Source organism: Calypte anna, chromosome 6 (assembly GCF_003957555.1).
Source record: "Calypte anna isolate BGI_N300 chromosome 6, bCalAnn1_v1.p, whole genome shotgun sequence".
Classification (NCBI taxonomy): domain Eukaryota; kingdom Metazoa; phylum Chordata; class Aves; order Apodiformes; family Trochilidae; genus Calypte; species Calypte anna.
Window position 1 is genome coordinate 30,958,166 of NC_044252.1, and position 14,774 is coordinate 30,972,939.

The following is a 14,774-nucleotide window of genomic DNA, read 5'->3' on the forward strand; positions in this document are numbered from 1 at the left end:
AACACAGAATGGACACATTAAAACTGATTTCATCTGGCTGCTTCTACAAATTCCCCAGAATCTCAGCTAGCAATTCCTGTACTGGGCCAAATAACTTACTGAACCAGATCTCTGAAAGGGCATCCAGCCCTCACTGAGCTGTGGGGATGTCACATTCCTCCATAATGGGCTTTGAAAATTGTTCTTCCTTAAAAAAAAAAAAAGAAAAAAAAAACCAACCAACCCTTGGATTTAACTAATCAGTTTCAGTTGTTAATCATAACTTGCAGATATCAAAGCCACTGCTCTTGTAGAATAAAATTAAAAAGGTACCAAGGGAATCCTGGGTGAATTTGCCTTTTTTTCCTACCCTGGTGCTTCTCCATCACCTCTGCTCCAGGAGGATGCCCACCTTGGCAGCCCCACCAGCTCTGCAGCTTCCAAAACACAGAAAGGAGCCCTGGGGACACCCCAGGGGACAGAGGAGGTCTCACCACCAAAGCATCCCTCCTCCTCCCTTCTTGCCTGCTCCCTGGGAGTCCAAGAAGCATTTCAGAAGCACCCACCAACCCAGGCAGGTGATGATGGCTAAAAAAAAGGAGTCTGAGTGGACTGTGCTGAGCACTGGAGCCACAGGTGATGTGAACCTTTAAGCACTGATAATATTTTAACAAAGATTAAGGTAGATTGCTCCTATTATGCAAAACTCTTTAAAAAAAATTATTCTGGGTACTGCATTGAACAGGTTTATAGTGGATGTCACATACAGCAAATAGCTGTGACTGAATTGAAACCCAAATGACAACTCACAGCTCAGGTCAGAGCCCACCATAAGCACACATCACCCTCTACAAAAGGGCACCCTCCTTCACTGCTGCCTCCCAAACACACATTTAGAGCCATTTTGATGAACACCCCCTTGTTTTTGACAGGCCACAGAATGAGGCTGTCCCTGGTGGCAAGCTTAAATTAGTCCTTTGGAAATCTGACCTAAATTAAAAGAAGTGAAACACATTGTTATTGCACCAGGCCAGGGCTCGGAGTGGGTGCTCCAAGGCCAGTGTCAAGGCATTGTATAGGGGGGGAAAAAAAAAATAAAAAAGAGCCTAAATTAGCTCCCCAGCAGAACGATAACACACAGCTTGGGCAAGGGAAGGTCAAGGGAGAGCTTGCTATTTATCAAATATATGTCTAAACTAATTATTCAGTTCACAAAGTAACCCTGCAACCTATGTGTGCGGTCAGAGCCCTTCTGCAATGTTGGCCATCATCAAAGGCCTGGCTGCCCAGAGAGAGAATGGCTCCTTTGTACTCACTGGGGCAGCTTTACTTCTAAATATTTAAAAGCAGAAAGTCTTTATATCCCATAGGGGAAAAGCAAAAGCAAAACACAACAAAAACGTCTACGTAAACACTTGATGTAAGATAATTTGAGAGCTGAGAGCCCCCTGACTAATTCCTAGAGGTTCTCTTGCAGCTCACACTGCTCAAGAGCCTCAGATTTTACGATCAGGAAGCACAGGACCAGAAACAACCCTGCTCAGGATCCAGCCCTTCGTGAGCACTCGTGACATCAATATTGACATTATGATTTGAAAAGGCTCAAGATACTACCTTCAGTGTAAACATGTACCAGAGTACTATCTAATGGTTAGAGATGAGACCCTGAGCTCAACAAGTCCAGGATTTTTATGAAAGCACCCGAGAAAAGTGCTTTACTCTTGTAGAATAAAATAAAAAAGATACCAAGAGAACCCTGGGTGAATTTACTTTTTTTTCCTGGCAAATGGGAAGCAGCACCCTGGTGTTTCTCCACCACCTCTGCTCCAGAAGGATGCCCACCTTGGCAGCCCCACCAGCCCTGCAACTTCAGAGATCAGATTGACTGCAGATAACCAGAAGTAAAGCACCTTGATGCAAGACATCTTGGATGCATCCTGCACGTAAACTGCTTGTGTTAAAGTCCTCATTTAACCAGATTCATGTCCTGCACATACACTGCTTGAGCTAAGGTACATAACTTAACCAGATACTCCACAAAAAATGATTGCAACTGTCCCTAAAGTTACATCCAGCTAAGAGACAAGAAGATACTTCCCACCACCATCAAAGGGATGCAAAGCCACAATTCCACCTCCTGTTACTCTGTATACAGCTTGTTCAACATTCTGAGTCACTAAAACAAGAAATAGTAACAATAAAAGCACCTAGAAAAAAAAAAACCAAACCAAACACACACACAAACACACACAAAAAAGCAAAATTTAGGGGATGCCCACAAAGGCAGACACTAAGGAACAGATCAACATGTCACAAAAGGTCATGGCCCTGTCAGCCTTCTCAGCTGGTACAAAATGTCATCGCTCTAATGACTGCACAGTCAGCAGCCTTATGGAAAACATACATTATTAGAGCACCTGACCCCCCAAATTAGCTGTGGCCAAAATGTTTGGCATTTACTAAATTAAAAAAAGAAGGCGGCTTTGTCTTTGAAGGTATTTTTTTTTAAGGTTTGTTTTGGTTTGTTTTCAGCTGAGAGCTTGTGGGTGGCAATGATGGAACCCAGAGAAGGTGTTAATTTTTTTTTTTTTTAAAGAGGTTTAAGAAAGTACATAAAGGAGGTTTTATTTCTCAAATCTCAGATATAAATCCCACACAATTCCCTGTATTCTGCAGCATAAAACCTCTTATTATACTATTAACTTAAAAGCATGGGGGGGTTCTCTTTTCTAGTAATGATACAACTTCTCACATCTGAAATTGCTTCATGTCAGTAACATTCCTGCCCAGGGAAGAAGTTTTAAATCCTTTCTAACAATTTATGCTTTGATAAAAATCAGATTCCACCCCCTGGATATTCACCGTGGCAGAAACCTATATTTAAACTGTACTTTTTAAAATAATAAAAGCTATTCTTTATCTGAAAAGCTGAAAAATCATCAGGTATCCTTCAAAAAAATATTACTCTTCTACCTGTAAAATACTCCACCAACCAAGCAATCACATTCTTTCCGATTTAACCACAAAACCTGAGGATCTCACTACAAACAGATCATCTGAAACCAGAATTATTCATGATTTTGTCATTCCTCTGAAAAGCCAAAAAAAAAGGCACCAGATGCACAATTACTGTATCATAAAGTGAGTGGTGCTTAAAGTTGGGCTTTTCTAAATTTGCAAGTTACCTTAACAAAAAAAAAAAGACACAAAAATCTTTGCTATCAACAATCTCTGTGGCTGACAGACAACTCTGGTCATTTTTTTTCAGGAATGCTTGCTGGAGAGGAGGGCTCATCGTGTCTAAACAGTTCATTCCCTTCCATCTATAAAAATGTAATTGGAACTGATTCTAAAAACATGTTAGCTGGTGACATCTGTTTTTACATAAAAACAAATAAGTTTTGCATGAAAACATACTAAATAAAAACCAAAGTTGCATCTGTGGATATGAGTAGTAGAGCATGTGAATTCTCTCCAGCAAGCCTCCAGGATGAGAAATGCTCCATGGACAGCAGAGTCACTAGAAATGTGATCACTACTCTGAAGGACAAGTAAAACTTCATGAAGGAAACCACATTTTCCCCCTGCTGTGCTCAGAAAGCAGGAAAGATCCTACACAATACAGTAAAATTATTCTTAAATACAATCAGCTAATGACAAAAAAAAAAAAACAGCCTCTCCTAAGATGCTCAGAGATGAAACCACTTCATAAAGCTTGAGGAATGGATACACCTACAAGAACACAGCAGCAGGTGCAGGCTCAGAGAAGGAGATTTTATCAAAATATCTATTCCAGTGTCAAGGTCTTGATTAGCCTTGGCTTTCAGAGTAATGAGCTGCAATCCTTGCTATTCAGATCTCAACTTTTACACTTCCAGAACCTGCAACCCAGACACCGCACCGACTGTTCTCAGGTATTAACAGCACTAAGGGAAAATATTCTAACTTCAAACACTACTAAAGCTGCAACACCATTTCAGCAGAGTGCCAGCAGATTTCAGCAAAGAGGCCACGTGAGTGAAAATTATTGGGATTTCTTTTTTCTCTGAACAACTCCAATTAAGAGAATCCCACAGACATGCAGCAACAGAGCCGTTCTGTTCCTGGAGACAGCAACACGTGTGTAGGTGCAACAGCCCCATTCCCTTAAAGGCCCATTCCTGAAAACTCTGGATTATACAACATGATGACAGTCCCAAGTGAAATCACTGACACCACTTGCTTGCATAAGATTAAACACAGCCCATGCATGAACAAGAAAATGGGAAAAAAAAAAACCCCACATAACTCTGGAAGGGCTAATGTGTTACTGGCCTCAGACTGACCAAATACATGGAGATCCTGACTTCCATTTCAGGCAGTTAAAATTAATTTCTGCAGAATTAAGGACTCTAGAGACTTACCTTCAGGTTCCAGCGTGGCATCTTCAACAACTAAATTAAACGAAGGTCGAGCCAGGGAAAGTCCAGCCATGGTGACCACCACCAGGCAGATAAGGCAACCCGAATCCCAGCTGACCATCTTTTTAGAGTAAATTCCTGGTCCATTTCCATATCTCCATGTGGACTTTAATCCCATCTGAACACCTCTAGAGAAGCATGGAGAGAAAGCAGTGCCTTCAGCCAGGGTAAAGCCTCCTCCCTTGGAACAGCAGCTGTGGGGAAGAGGGAGATTGCACAGTGTCAGCAAAACCATCCTCAACAGCAAACTCAAATAAACCTCAGAAAGTCCCAAACTGAGCTGAGGTGAGAAGGGGAGGAGGAGGAAGATGGGAAAAATAGTTTTCAAGCTTCAAGAATATGTGAAAAGTGAGTGGCTTTTCATTTTCTGTTAGCAGTTTCCATCATCACCTGAGGCGTAACCAAGTCCTCCTTGTTTTCACAAAATCACTTCTCAGCACATATTTAGAGAGCTCTTTTACTGACAGAAAAATATACAGTTTTGAAAAGAAAAAAAAAACCCTGAGACACACACACACATGTGCAGGCATATAACCTGTAATGCTACAAAATTACCACAATTATACAAATTATATTCTTGTTATTGTTTGAAGGTTTATGTAAGTTTGCCTTGGTTTTTCATTCCTTCATCTAGACAGTTCTGCAGCTAGCTGAATTTGGAAAAAATCAGTAATTTTCCACAAAAATAAAACCAAAAAAAACACCATAAAACCAGATGAAAAATACTCTTTAGGCTTGGATAATCTGTAAAACTTCATTTCCCCTCAGGACTTCCAGCTCCCCTATGGACGTGCCTTCCTCTGACTCAGTTCACTCAGAGCTGAGTCCTGTACAGGTGAAAGGCTCCAGTCTTTGTAGGGATTCTAATTAGGGATTCTAATGTAGGGATCAAATTATAGGCAACAAAAGTTTGCCTAAAGTGTGGCACAGATTGGCATTTCACAAGGAGACCTCCCCAGCATCATTTTCCATCCACACATTAGTCACTCCTCTCTCAACGATGCTTCTTGGTATCTCTTTTTCAGACAGAGTAACATTAAAAAATAAGTCTGTTTTATTCTTGGTAAAAATGGAATTAAAATGATAGAATTTACTGGTGATGCAGGCATGGCTGATGGAGGAGAAGGGTACTAAAGTAACTAGCTTCAGCAGACCCTGTTGCCACCACCCTCAGATGCCAGGTGAGGGTCAGAAGAGCATCCTTACAGGGTGATTTAACAACTGAACCAGAAAATTAGACCCGATTTTCCACTTCAAAAATAAAAGATGGTAAACCTCAGTAAATGGATAAAACCAAGTAACTGCAGCAATTGTTCTAATCTGGCCAATGATTCATCCTAGATGTGATGAAACTCTAACTGAAGCTTAGAAAACACTTGTCTTGAAGGAAAAAATAACATCACTCTTTTTCCCTCCTTTTTTCCCCAACCTTTAAAGACAACCCAAAAAACAAAAAAAACCAAAACAAAACAGAAAAAAAAAAGGGGGGTGGGAGGTGGGGGCAAAGTGTAGTCATTAAGGTAAACTTCTTCAAAATCCCTGTCATCTAGACATGGTATCTCTGCATACAGTACAGAGAAACACAGACAAATATTCTCCCTTCATACAGCCAGCCATTAAAAAATTTATTTTGATTTTATTAGACTTGTGCTACCTGCTTCATACAACCTAAATTCACAGTCCTACTAAGGGCAGAAATGCTGCTGAGGCATCCTTTACCTTATGTACTACCTATAGTAAATTCCGGAGTCAGCAGAAACTGATTTTAGTAGAAACCATAAATAAGGCACTGGGGGAAAATTAAGACAATGTATCTCAAGCAAAACCCTGACATTTCAGGGCAAGCTTTTCCACCTCAGCTGATACCAGCTCAGAGCTCCATCCCTCCTTTACACATTTAGGCACAGCATGATCATCCCAGACCACGAGCTACCAACTACTATTACATCTCCAGTGAACCCACCACGAGACCACTGCATAAACATCTGCAAAGAGCTCACCCTGAGCTTCTTTAAATAAGCACAGAGCAGGTGTAGAACTGAAGTGAGCTCTGTTTCCAAGACAGGTTGAAGTCTGGTGAAGAACCAAAGCCCTCCTGGAAGCTACCACCCAGGTCCAGAGCCTGACTCCCTGTCTGATAGCCTCAGCTCTGCTGCTCCATTTATCCAGCTGCAAAGCGGGTAGAAACACTAATTAGTAGGCTGGAGGTAATGCTAATTTAAAGTCCATAAATCATCCTGTAAACCCTGATTAAAAGCCATGTATATAAATGCAAAATGCAATCACAATTTTGCAAAAAAAAGAAAACATACCAGAATGCTAGAGCCTTTCCTAACAGCGTTAATTCCACTCAGATTTCAGCTGCTTCAGATTTTCAGGCTGCATTAAATGCCACTGAAAGCACATCTGTGGTTCCTACCATCCTATGAAGTCCTGAAGCACAAAGCTGCTTGACTACGTCTTCTCACCTGAATATTTTTGCCAGCTCCTGCACCTGAACATCTGCCAGCAGAGAGAAGAAACTCTTCATCCACAGGGCAGCAGCAAAACTCAAACCCGGGGCTCACCAAGGGGCAGCAAAGCAAAAATCAGAGATCTGGATCCATCCACGGAGCCAAACCACTTTTTACCACCCCGACAAAGAGCAGGTTTCAAGGACTGCCCTTTCCCAAAAGATGCAGGGCCTGATGAAGACGAAACAAACCCAAATTCTTTTCATAGCTGAATGGCCACAGTTGCTGGGGGACGATTCTCTGGAAAGACCTCCTGTGCTGGATAATTATGTACCTCTATCTCAATGTTTGGAACACAGCCCCAGCATGCTTTTTGGCCTCCACTATTCTGGCTTCCTGACTACAATACCATAATCCCTCCTGGAGTCTCAGACTCAGTGAAAGCCACACGTAGTGTTTATTTTTCCCCTTGAAAGGGAACTCTGTCTCTCTTCTCAGCCTACACTTTGGGGAGGAGTTGTCAGGCTCCCATGATTGATGGCTCTCCTTGCCACTCGCTCATCAACTCAATTTTCACCTCGTCACATACCTGCCCAAATTTCTTTGCCAAACTGACAAGCATGGGAAAGCAGACTGGTTTGGGAGCCCAACCAAATTCCTCCAAGCTGTACTTCAGCTTAAACACACTCACACACACAAACAAGTAGTACTTGTTCAGCAGTGGCATTAATTAAATTCAATGCTCAGTGTTCTTTTTAATCTACTTCTATTGTTGTTTATAAGATGCTTATCACTCCCCAGGGAGAGTACAATGTGTAGAATATGTTAACCAAATCAATATATTGCTCGCTATACACAACCCTTCAGCATCTTTCTCTCCATTAGGCAGGGAATAGCAAAACCTGAATGAAATATGGATATTCCCTCCACAGAGAAATCTCAAGCAACCTAAAAGCCCTGCAGCTCCATCAGAAAAATCCAGGTACCTGAAGCTTTAAAGCTAACATCTTTATGTACACACATACAAAAATATACGTCTACAAATATTTATATATACACACATATACATATATAAACAAGATGCTTCACCATAGTTTAATCTCCAAGCAAATCTGAGCATCACAACTATTAAATATTAATTCTGGAGGACTAATGGGAACCGGCTGGCAGCTTCAGGACTTTTTCATTGTTTGAACTTCTTTCATTTGCTTTCCTGTTTTTCTCAAGTCTTTTGCCACTAAGAGATCAGGGGGAGAAAAAAAAAAAAATCTGCATTTTAATTGACATTCCAGAGAGAGAGAAGTCCAGAGGCTGCTGATTGCTGTCTATTCAGCCCAAACAGGCTTTTCAGATGAAAATGAGTAAAGGCTAGTGGAAGATTTACAGGGATTTGGTACAAAGGAGACAATGAAGTTTTAAATGTTGATAGCGTTTCACACCAAACACATAATGGGTCCCTGTTTGAACGGGCAGTTTTGCATTTAAATCTATATTTCATTGAAGATTTCTTTACCCGGTTATCTCAGGCGGGGGCAGCTCTGTACCTCCGACCCTTCGCCTCCGAGCACCGGGTGGGCACGGACAGGGGAGGGAGCCGGGACCTCCCGGTCCAGCGGGCGGCCCGTCGAGGCGATGCCGTTCCCTTAACCTGGGGGAGACCGAACCTCCCCGGGCTGCCCGTCCTGATGTCACCGCTGCAAACCTTCCCCAAAGTCCCCCTTGTAGCCGACAGCCGGGAGAACCGGTGAGCTGAGCCCCGCGGAGGCGGTGAAGGGACAGAAAGCCCGACCCGCAGCCCGCCTCAGCTGCCGAGGAAAGCTCCGGCACCCCCAACCCTCCGCCACTTTCCAACCACTTGGCTTTTATTTTTAAAAGCGTTGCCGCCTTCCCCTCCTCCCCGCTCCAGCCCAGCCCGGTGCCATTCATTACCTGCAGCGAGAAAGCTCGGCGGGAAGGTTCCGCTCCCCCTCAACCGGAGCCGGTTCCGAGCGGCGGCTCCCCGGGACGGGCGGGAACTCCTAGGCGGCCGCGGTCACTCAGCGGGCAGCCCCGGCGGGGCGGGCTGGCAAACCCCAGCACAAGCCCAAAAACCCAAGCCCTCATCAGCGGGGCGCATCCCCCGGGGGACACGGCTTGGGGAGGGGACGGGGCGGAGTGGGATTGAGGGAGGGGAGGGGGGGGAAAGCAGGAGGGAGGAAGGGTGGAGAGGCAGGAGCCGGTTCGGCGTCCCGTCCCGTCCCCTGGCTGGGCTGCAGCCGCTACCGCCTCAGAGGGGCGAGCCCGCCGTGCCCGGCGCCAGCAGCCTCCTCCCCCGCCCCGGCATCGCCGCGGCTGCCGCTCCGCTCCATCCAGCCGCCCTCCCCGAACCGCCGCAGCTTTGTCGAGCCGACAAACCCCCCTCTGGTGGGTGGGTTTTGGGTTTGGCTTTTTTTTTTTTTTTTTTTTTTTTTTTTTCCTCTCTCTCTTTCTCTCTCTCTCTCTCTCTCTGTCTCCTCGCTTTCCCTCTTTCGGCGCACTCCTCCGGCTCCCTTCCTCCCTCCCCTGGTCACTCCCCCCAGTGCAACCCGAGCCGTTTCCTGGACGGTGCTGTTCGGCTCTGCCAATCGCGGCTGCCGCGGCTCCACAGCCCCTTCCCCCGCAGCCCGGCCCGGGGCGGGCTGCACCCGATCCCGCAGCACCCTGTCCCGCAACCCACGGCCCGGTCCCGCACTTGGGCTGCGCTCACCCGGCCCCCTGGATTACTTTCCCGGCGGGGATCCGGGTGTGTGTCAGCAGAACCGAAGCGGGGAGAGGGTAGCGGGACCCCCACCCTGATCCTGTCCCGTGCATCCCCAGGGAGCGGGGAAGCGCATCCCGCACGGATGATAAGGATGGAGGGGGGTTAATCCCGCACGGCTCCGCTTGGGTTGGGTCAGTAAAATTTTTCCAAGGAGTTGGAAAGGAAAGAACCCGGCGTGGTGCTGCCTGGGCCCGGGCGGTTCCTCCACCCAGAGGGTGATGCAGACCGGCATCGAAATCCCCACACAAGAATGGTACCTAAGCTCAGCAAATTTTCCCCACAAACCTTTCCAGAAGTTTTGGCTCAAAAGCCATGGCTGAGCTGTGGCTTCTTCCAGCTCGAAAGGATGATTTAGTGACACCCACTCAAAAAAAAAAAACAAAATCACCTTGGATTTAGGAGCTTTCTAGTGCAAACTCTTTTTGCAGCTTCCCCGTGAATTTGTCTGCCTGTGTGCCTTTAATAACTCTGGGTAATGCCCAGACAGGGAAAGTTGTCAACTAGTTATGCAAACATCATTTGCCTAGACACACAGATTTCAAACTGCACCCTATTGGTATGCAAAATTCAGTCTAACTTAACCTGCCACTCGCTTAATGAAACATTTGCTTTAGCTACCATCACCTATAAGGTTGCTCCCATACAGTCCGTGGAATGCTTGCTGTGTAGTATCAGCTTGACAACAAAATCGATAGGTGGTGGTTGCCTCAAATTAAATCAGCCTTGATCAATTTAATGTTACTTTATTTAAGCAGAGCCTGTCTGTATATACATTTTATATGCTGTGTGCAATACTCATCAAGGGGATTTTCAAGGACTGTGGTAGCACAGCATAACTCTTTCTTTACATACTTCCAGACACCAAGAACTTGAAAACAACTTTTCCATGGAATATGCACTGACCTCCCAGAAAGTACTTTCCCACCATCAGCAGCAGTATGGAGGCTTTAGGATGGATGGCAGGCAAATTTGTAATTGATTAGAAACACAGGTTTATGGGGTTTTGTTGTTCTTGTTGTTCCTAAAGCAACAGACATCTGAATGTTCTAATTGAGAAGCTGAGATGTCACAGTCAAGATCCAATTTTCCCAGCTCTGGGCATGTCCATTGCCCATTGAGAACATTGTTAATGCATTCTCACATAAATTATTGTCTGACACAGGAAGCTGCAATACCTTTCCCCATTCATCTTATATCTTTGTATACTCTGAAAGAAAAGGAAGCATTCCACTAAAAAAAAAAAATTAAAAATCAGAACACCTATTTCTGGAAGCACTTGTCAGAATTTATTCTTTTTTTGGGGGGGATGAAAAGATAGCAGTCTATCAATAGCAGCCTTTTCTCTTAAATGAGTCACATTCTCCTAAAGTGGCCCACAACAGCCCAACTCCTCAATCTGAGAAAAGCAGAAGCATGTTTGGAATTAAAAGGGAGGTGGGGGGGAGGTGGGGAGGGGGATCAATTCTGTCATCATATTTAGGCTTCAAGAGATCTCAGTGGGCCCAGGGAGCCTTTCAGAGCAGTCGGGCTGCTGAATGAGAGCATAATCTCTTTACAGTTTTTTTTCCTCCTCCTCTCAAAGTGGCTGGGATCTTTTCTGTGAGCCCTCCAGCACGTGAATGGGGTGGCTAATAAGCCTATTAATGAGGTTCCACAGCGGAGTGTGAATAGGTAAATAAGCCCCAATCTGTTGAGGTTCAGGAGCAAGGGCAGTAAAGCCATCACCAACTAAAGGTGACAGTTTGAACTGAAATAGGAACAACAGCTCCAGGTTTCAAGGGAAAGAAAAGACAGACAAGGCACACATTCAGGCTCCTTCTACCCCCTACTGAGTCCTATTTTCTTCCCCATTCTTCCTCCTTTATAAAATGTCTTGAGTAGTCACCCATTTTTTCAAAAGCTCTTGAGACGTCCTTTTTCATCCTGGCAATGATACATCAATAGGGAGGAAGGAAAATGAGGACACCAATGCTCCTTTGCCCTGCCAGTTTCAAAAGCAGGAGCAGTCCTGTCCCCCCCCCCCTCCTCACACACATGGAAAGGGGGGGAGGAGAAAGTTAAATTGAATCTTTCAGCCCTGGCAGCTCTTTGTCACTGCTGTCAGCTGGACCCTGGTCCCCCCCCTCTGCACAGTTAATGTTCACCAGGGGCAGGGGACAAGCCAGGGGCTCCAGCTGCAGGGGAGGCACAGCTGGGCACAGCCAAAACTCGATCTTGGAGCTGACAGAGGTGAGGAGGTGAATTCATCCCCACCTGGCATCTCAGCTACCTGGCAGGGGAAGGTGAAGATGGGAAGAAGGCTTCAGGCTGCTCCTGGGCTGGCTCGTGGATCAGCAAAAGCCCAAACTTCAAGGGCTTTTAGGGATGAGAGGAGAAGGTGAAGCAGAAGACAAAGAGTTTGTGTCTGTGGAGAGATGAGGTGAGATAAGCAACCAATGCCTTGGAGTAGTGTGGGAAAAGTCATCTTAGAAAAAAAAAAACCATACCAGAGCTTCTGAGCAGCCCTCAGTTCTGCTCCTTACAGAGTTTCTGACATTTCTTTCAAGTGCTGGGGATATGAGTGTAGTCAAGGCTCCAGAGAGCCTGGGTCCTCCATGGGAGCTCAGAGAGGAACCAGCCCCAGCTCCTGCCACATTGCAGGCAGATGGCAAGGAAAGCCACGGGGATGTGAGGGAAGCAAATGCTTCAGAACTGGTCTATTCTCCAGGTGGTGGACCTGCAAATGTGTCACCTTTCTACCCAGCTGATGAAAACAGGAATATGAAACAGAAAATTAAATAAACCTATAAAAAGAAAAAAAAAATTAAAGAAACCTGAGACATTACATTTTTAAAGAACTCTGGGGTGAGATCTTCTAGATCCTAATTCAGCCACATTCATTGCTGAAGGTTTAGCTTCTCCACAATGGGAAGCAAAATTTCTTCCCTGTTATTCAAACTGTCCTGTCCTAAATTTTTGCTTGACCACACTGGATAGAATTAAATACTTCTCCAACATCTGATTTTTTTTTTTTTAAAAGTTCTTCTAAAGCTAAGTGCCTAAACCCAAACTCTGGCAGCTAAAATGTTTACCTGGTTTCCAAAGTATTTATGGCTCCCTTCCCTGGCAGCTTTGAACTTTTTTTTTTTTAGAGTGCCAAAGAAACAAAACCATAGGAACCCACTTCTGAAAATGTTTTTCTTTTCAAAGATAGGCAAAGTTGCTCCTGATATTTGTCAGTATCTTAGGGAAGAGTCACTTCATATTCATATAAACCTTTCTAACAAAAAAAAAGCTGCTTGAGAGAGGTGCATCCCTGTGTACTCCTTGCTGTGTATTACTTCAGGATGCTGTTAAACTGAAACACTAAGGTAAGTATTTATGTTCATGACAGTAGATCCAATAATTACCCATAAAAGTGTGAAGCAGATGGTCTATGAAGTCCTTTTGCAACAAAATTTATACAAATGAGGAGTGGGCTGCAGTTCCCAGCCCATAAAGGGATAGTTTATCAACAACAAAAAAAACCCCTCTTTTTGGTTAAGCTACAGATTGTGGCAAATCAACTCTTTTTACCTATCATTTTTTCATCTCTCTCTGCATTATGCACAGCAGACTCCTCTAAGAGATATTTCTCCAGGCAGTAAGGCCAAGCAGCTGGGAAAAAGAGATTTATTTTTACTACTATCATGTCACTGCCTTGTATTGGCATTTTGTGTATCAGCACTCTCTCCAGACTGTTATGCCTTGTAGCCATGTAACCTTTCTGGTACTCTTCTTATTTTTGTGCAACTTAAGGAAAAAATAATAAAAAAAATTACTTGTTTTTATTATTACACTGTTGCAAGATCTACTTAAACAGGAAATGTGGTGTGTTATGAGCAGGGCATTACACTGGGAGGCTGGACACTTGATGCTTTCTGCCTTTCCACATTGGCTTTCCTACACAATCCTGGGAAAGGCAACTTAATTTGTCTGTGTCCAAGCTCTCCAGCTATGAAATGAGAATAATAGATGCTTCCTGTCTCCCACCCTTTATCCAGTTCATCTATTTAGATGGTAAGCTCCTCATCTCTGACTATGTTTTTATGCATGGCTTAGAACAATAGGACACTGATCTCAGCTGGAACCTCCAGGCACTTTCCATAATGCAAATATTGAATACTAAATAACCAAAATAAAAGAAAATCCTCCATTTATTATGTATTCTCCCCTAAGGAATTTGTCACACGCTGTCCTGGGAGAGCACCTCTGCCTCCTGGGGAACAGTATCTTCCCTGAAAGACTGGAAAGCAGCACCCATTGACAACTCTGTTTTACTACTGAGCTCCCCTAAAGCAGGCCTCAGAGAAACCATCTGAATAAACCCCTTTTCAGTGCTGAGCAGGGCACAGCAAGACAGAGCCAGACTTATAAAAATGAGAAGACAAAGGCTGCGAAGACAATTTGTCTTTCTCTTACGGATCTCGGATATATTTGGCAGGCAGGCAGGCCCATGCACTTCTTATTTCTCTTTCCAGCTGATCAATACACACTGGTTTGTTTTACTGAAGCCCTGTTGTCTAACGAGACCAACTGGTGGTTGTGGCAGCCTCCCATGCAACGTTACATCAGATCAGATTCTTCTCTGGTGACACCACAGGGTTCAGCCAGCTCAGAGCAGAAGGTGTGAAGTCAAGCTTCCCCCTGGGTTCATGTTACAGCTGAAACCCTGGAAAGAGGCAGAAAACTCCATGGCAGGGCTCCACAGTGTAGGCATTCTGTTCTTTCAGGGCAGGGTCCTCTGGCCCAGCCCTCCCACACCACCAAATCCCTGCAGACCCCTCCTGCTTCCCACATCCCTCACTGCAGTGCCAAGCTCCCTGCTTCCAGATCTTTCTTTCAGAGGCCCAGCTGCAGACACAAACAGGCACACTCACTCTGGAGCAGTTAAAAAAAAAAAAAAAAATGAAAGAAATGCCATATTTCACTCCCCACAGCCCTGGGTAATGGCAAACTCAATGCCTACAACTGCTTCCCTGCTTCATTCTTCTCATCCCTCAAACATCTCTAAGTCAGCATTCCCCAAGTGGTTCATAATCTTTCTTCTCTCCCCATCCTTTGCACATGATTTTACTTCTCTGT

General features: G+C 44.6%; 1 protein-coding gene across 8 annotated transcripts in view; it reads right to left on the minus strand.

Annotated features, from left to right (window-relative positions):
• Positions 1-8,904, minus strand: part of FGFR2 (fibroblast growth factor receptor 2) — an 86,019-nt gene extending 77,115 nt beyond the window's left edge. For 4 of the 8 annotated variants that reach the window (XM_030453213.1, XM_030453212.1, XM_030453210.1 and 1 more), the window contains exon 1: positions 4,383-4,631. In XM_030453213.1, coding sequence (XP_030309073.1) covers positions 4,383-4,557 — 175 coding nt within the window. In that variant the 5' untranslated portion in view covers positions 4,558-4,631. Of the gene's footprint in view, positions 1-4,382; positions 4,634-8,821 lie in introns of those variants that run through there. The other 4 variants (XM_030453217.1, XM_030453216.1, XM_030453215.1 and 1 more) reach the window with 2 other exon arrangements.
• Between the last annotated feature and the right edge of the window lie 5,870 nt (positions 8,905-14,774).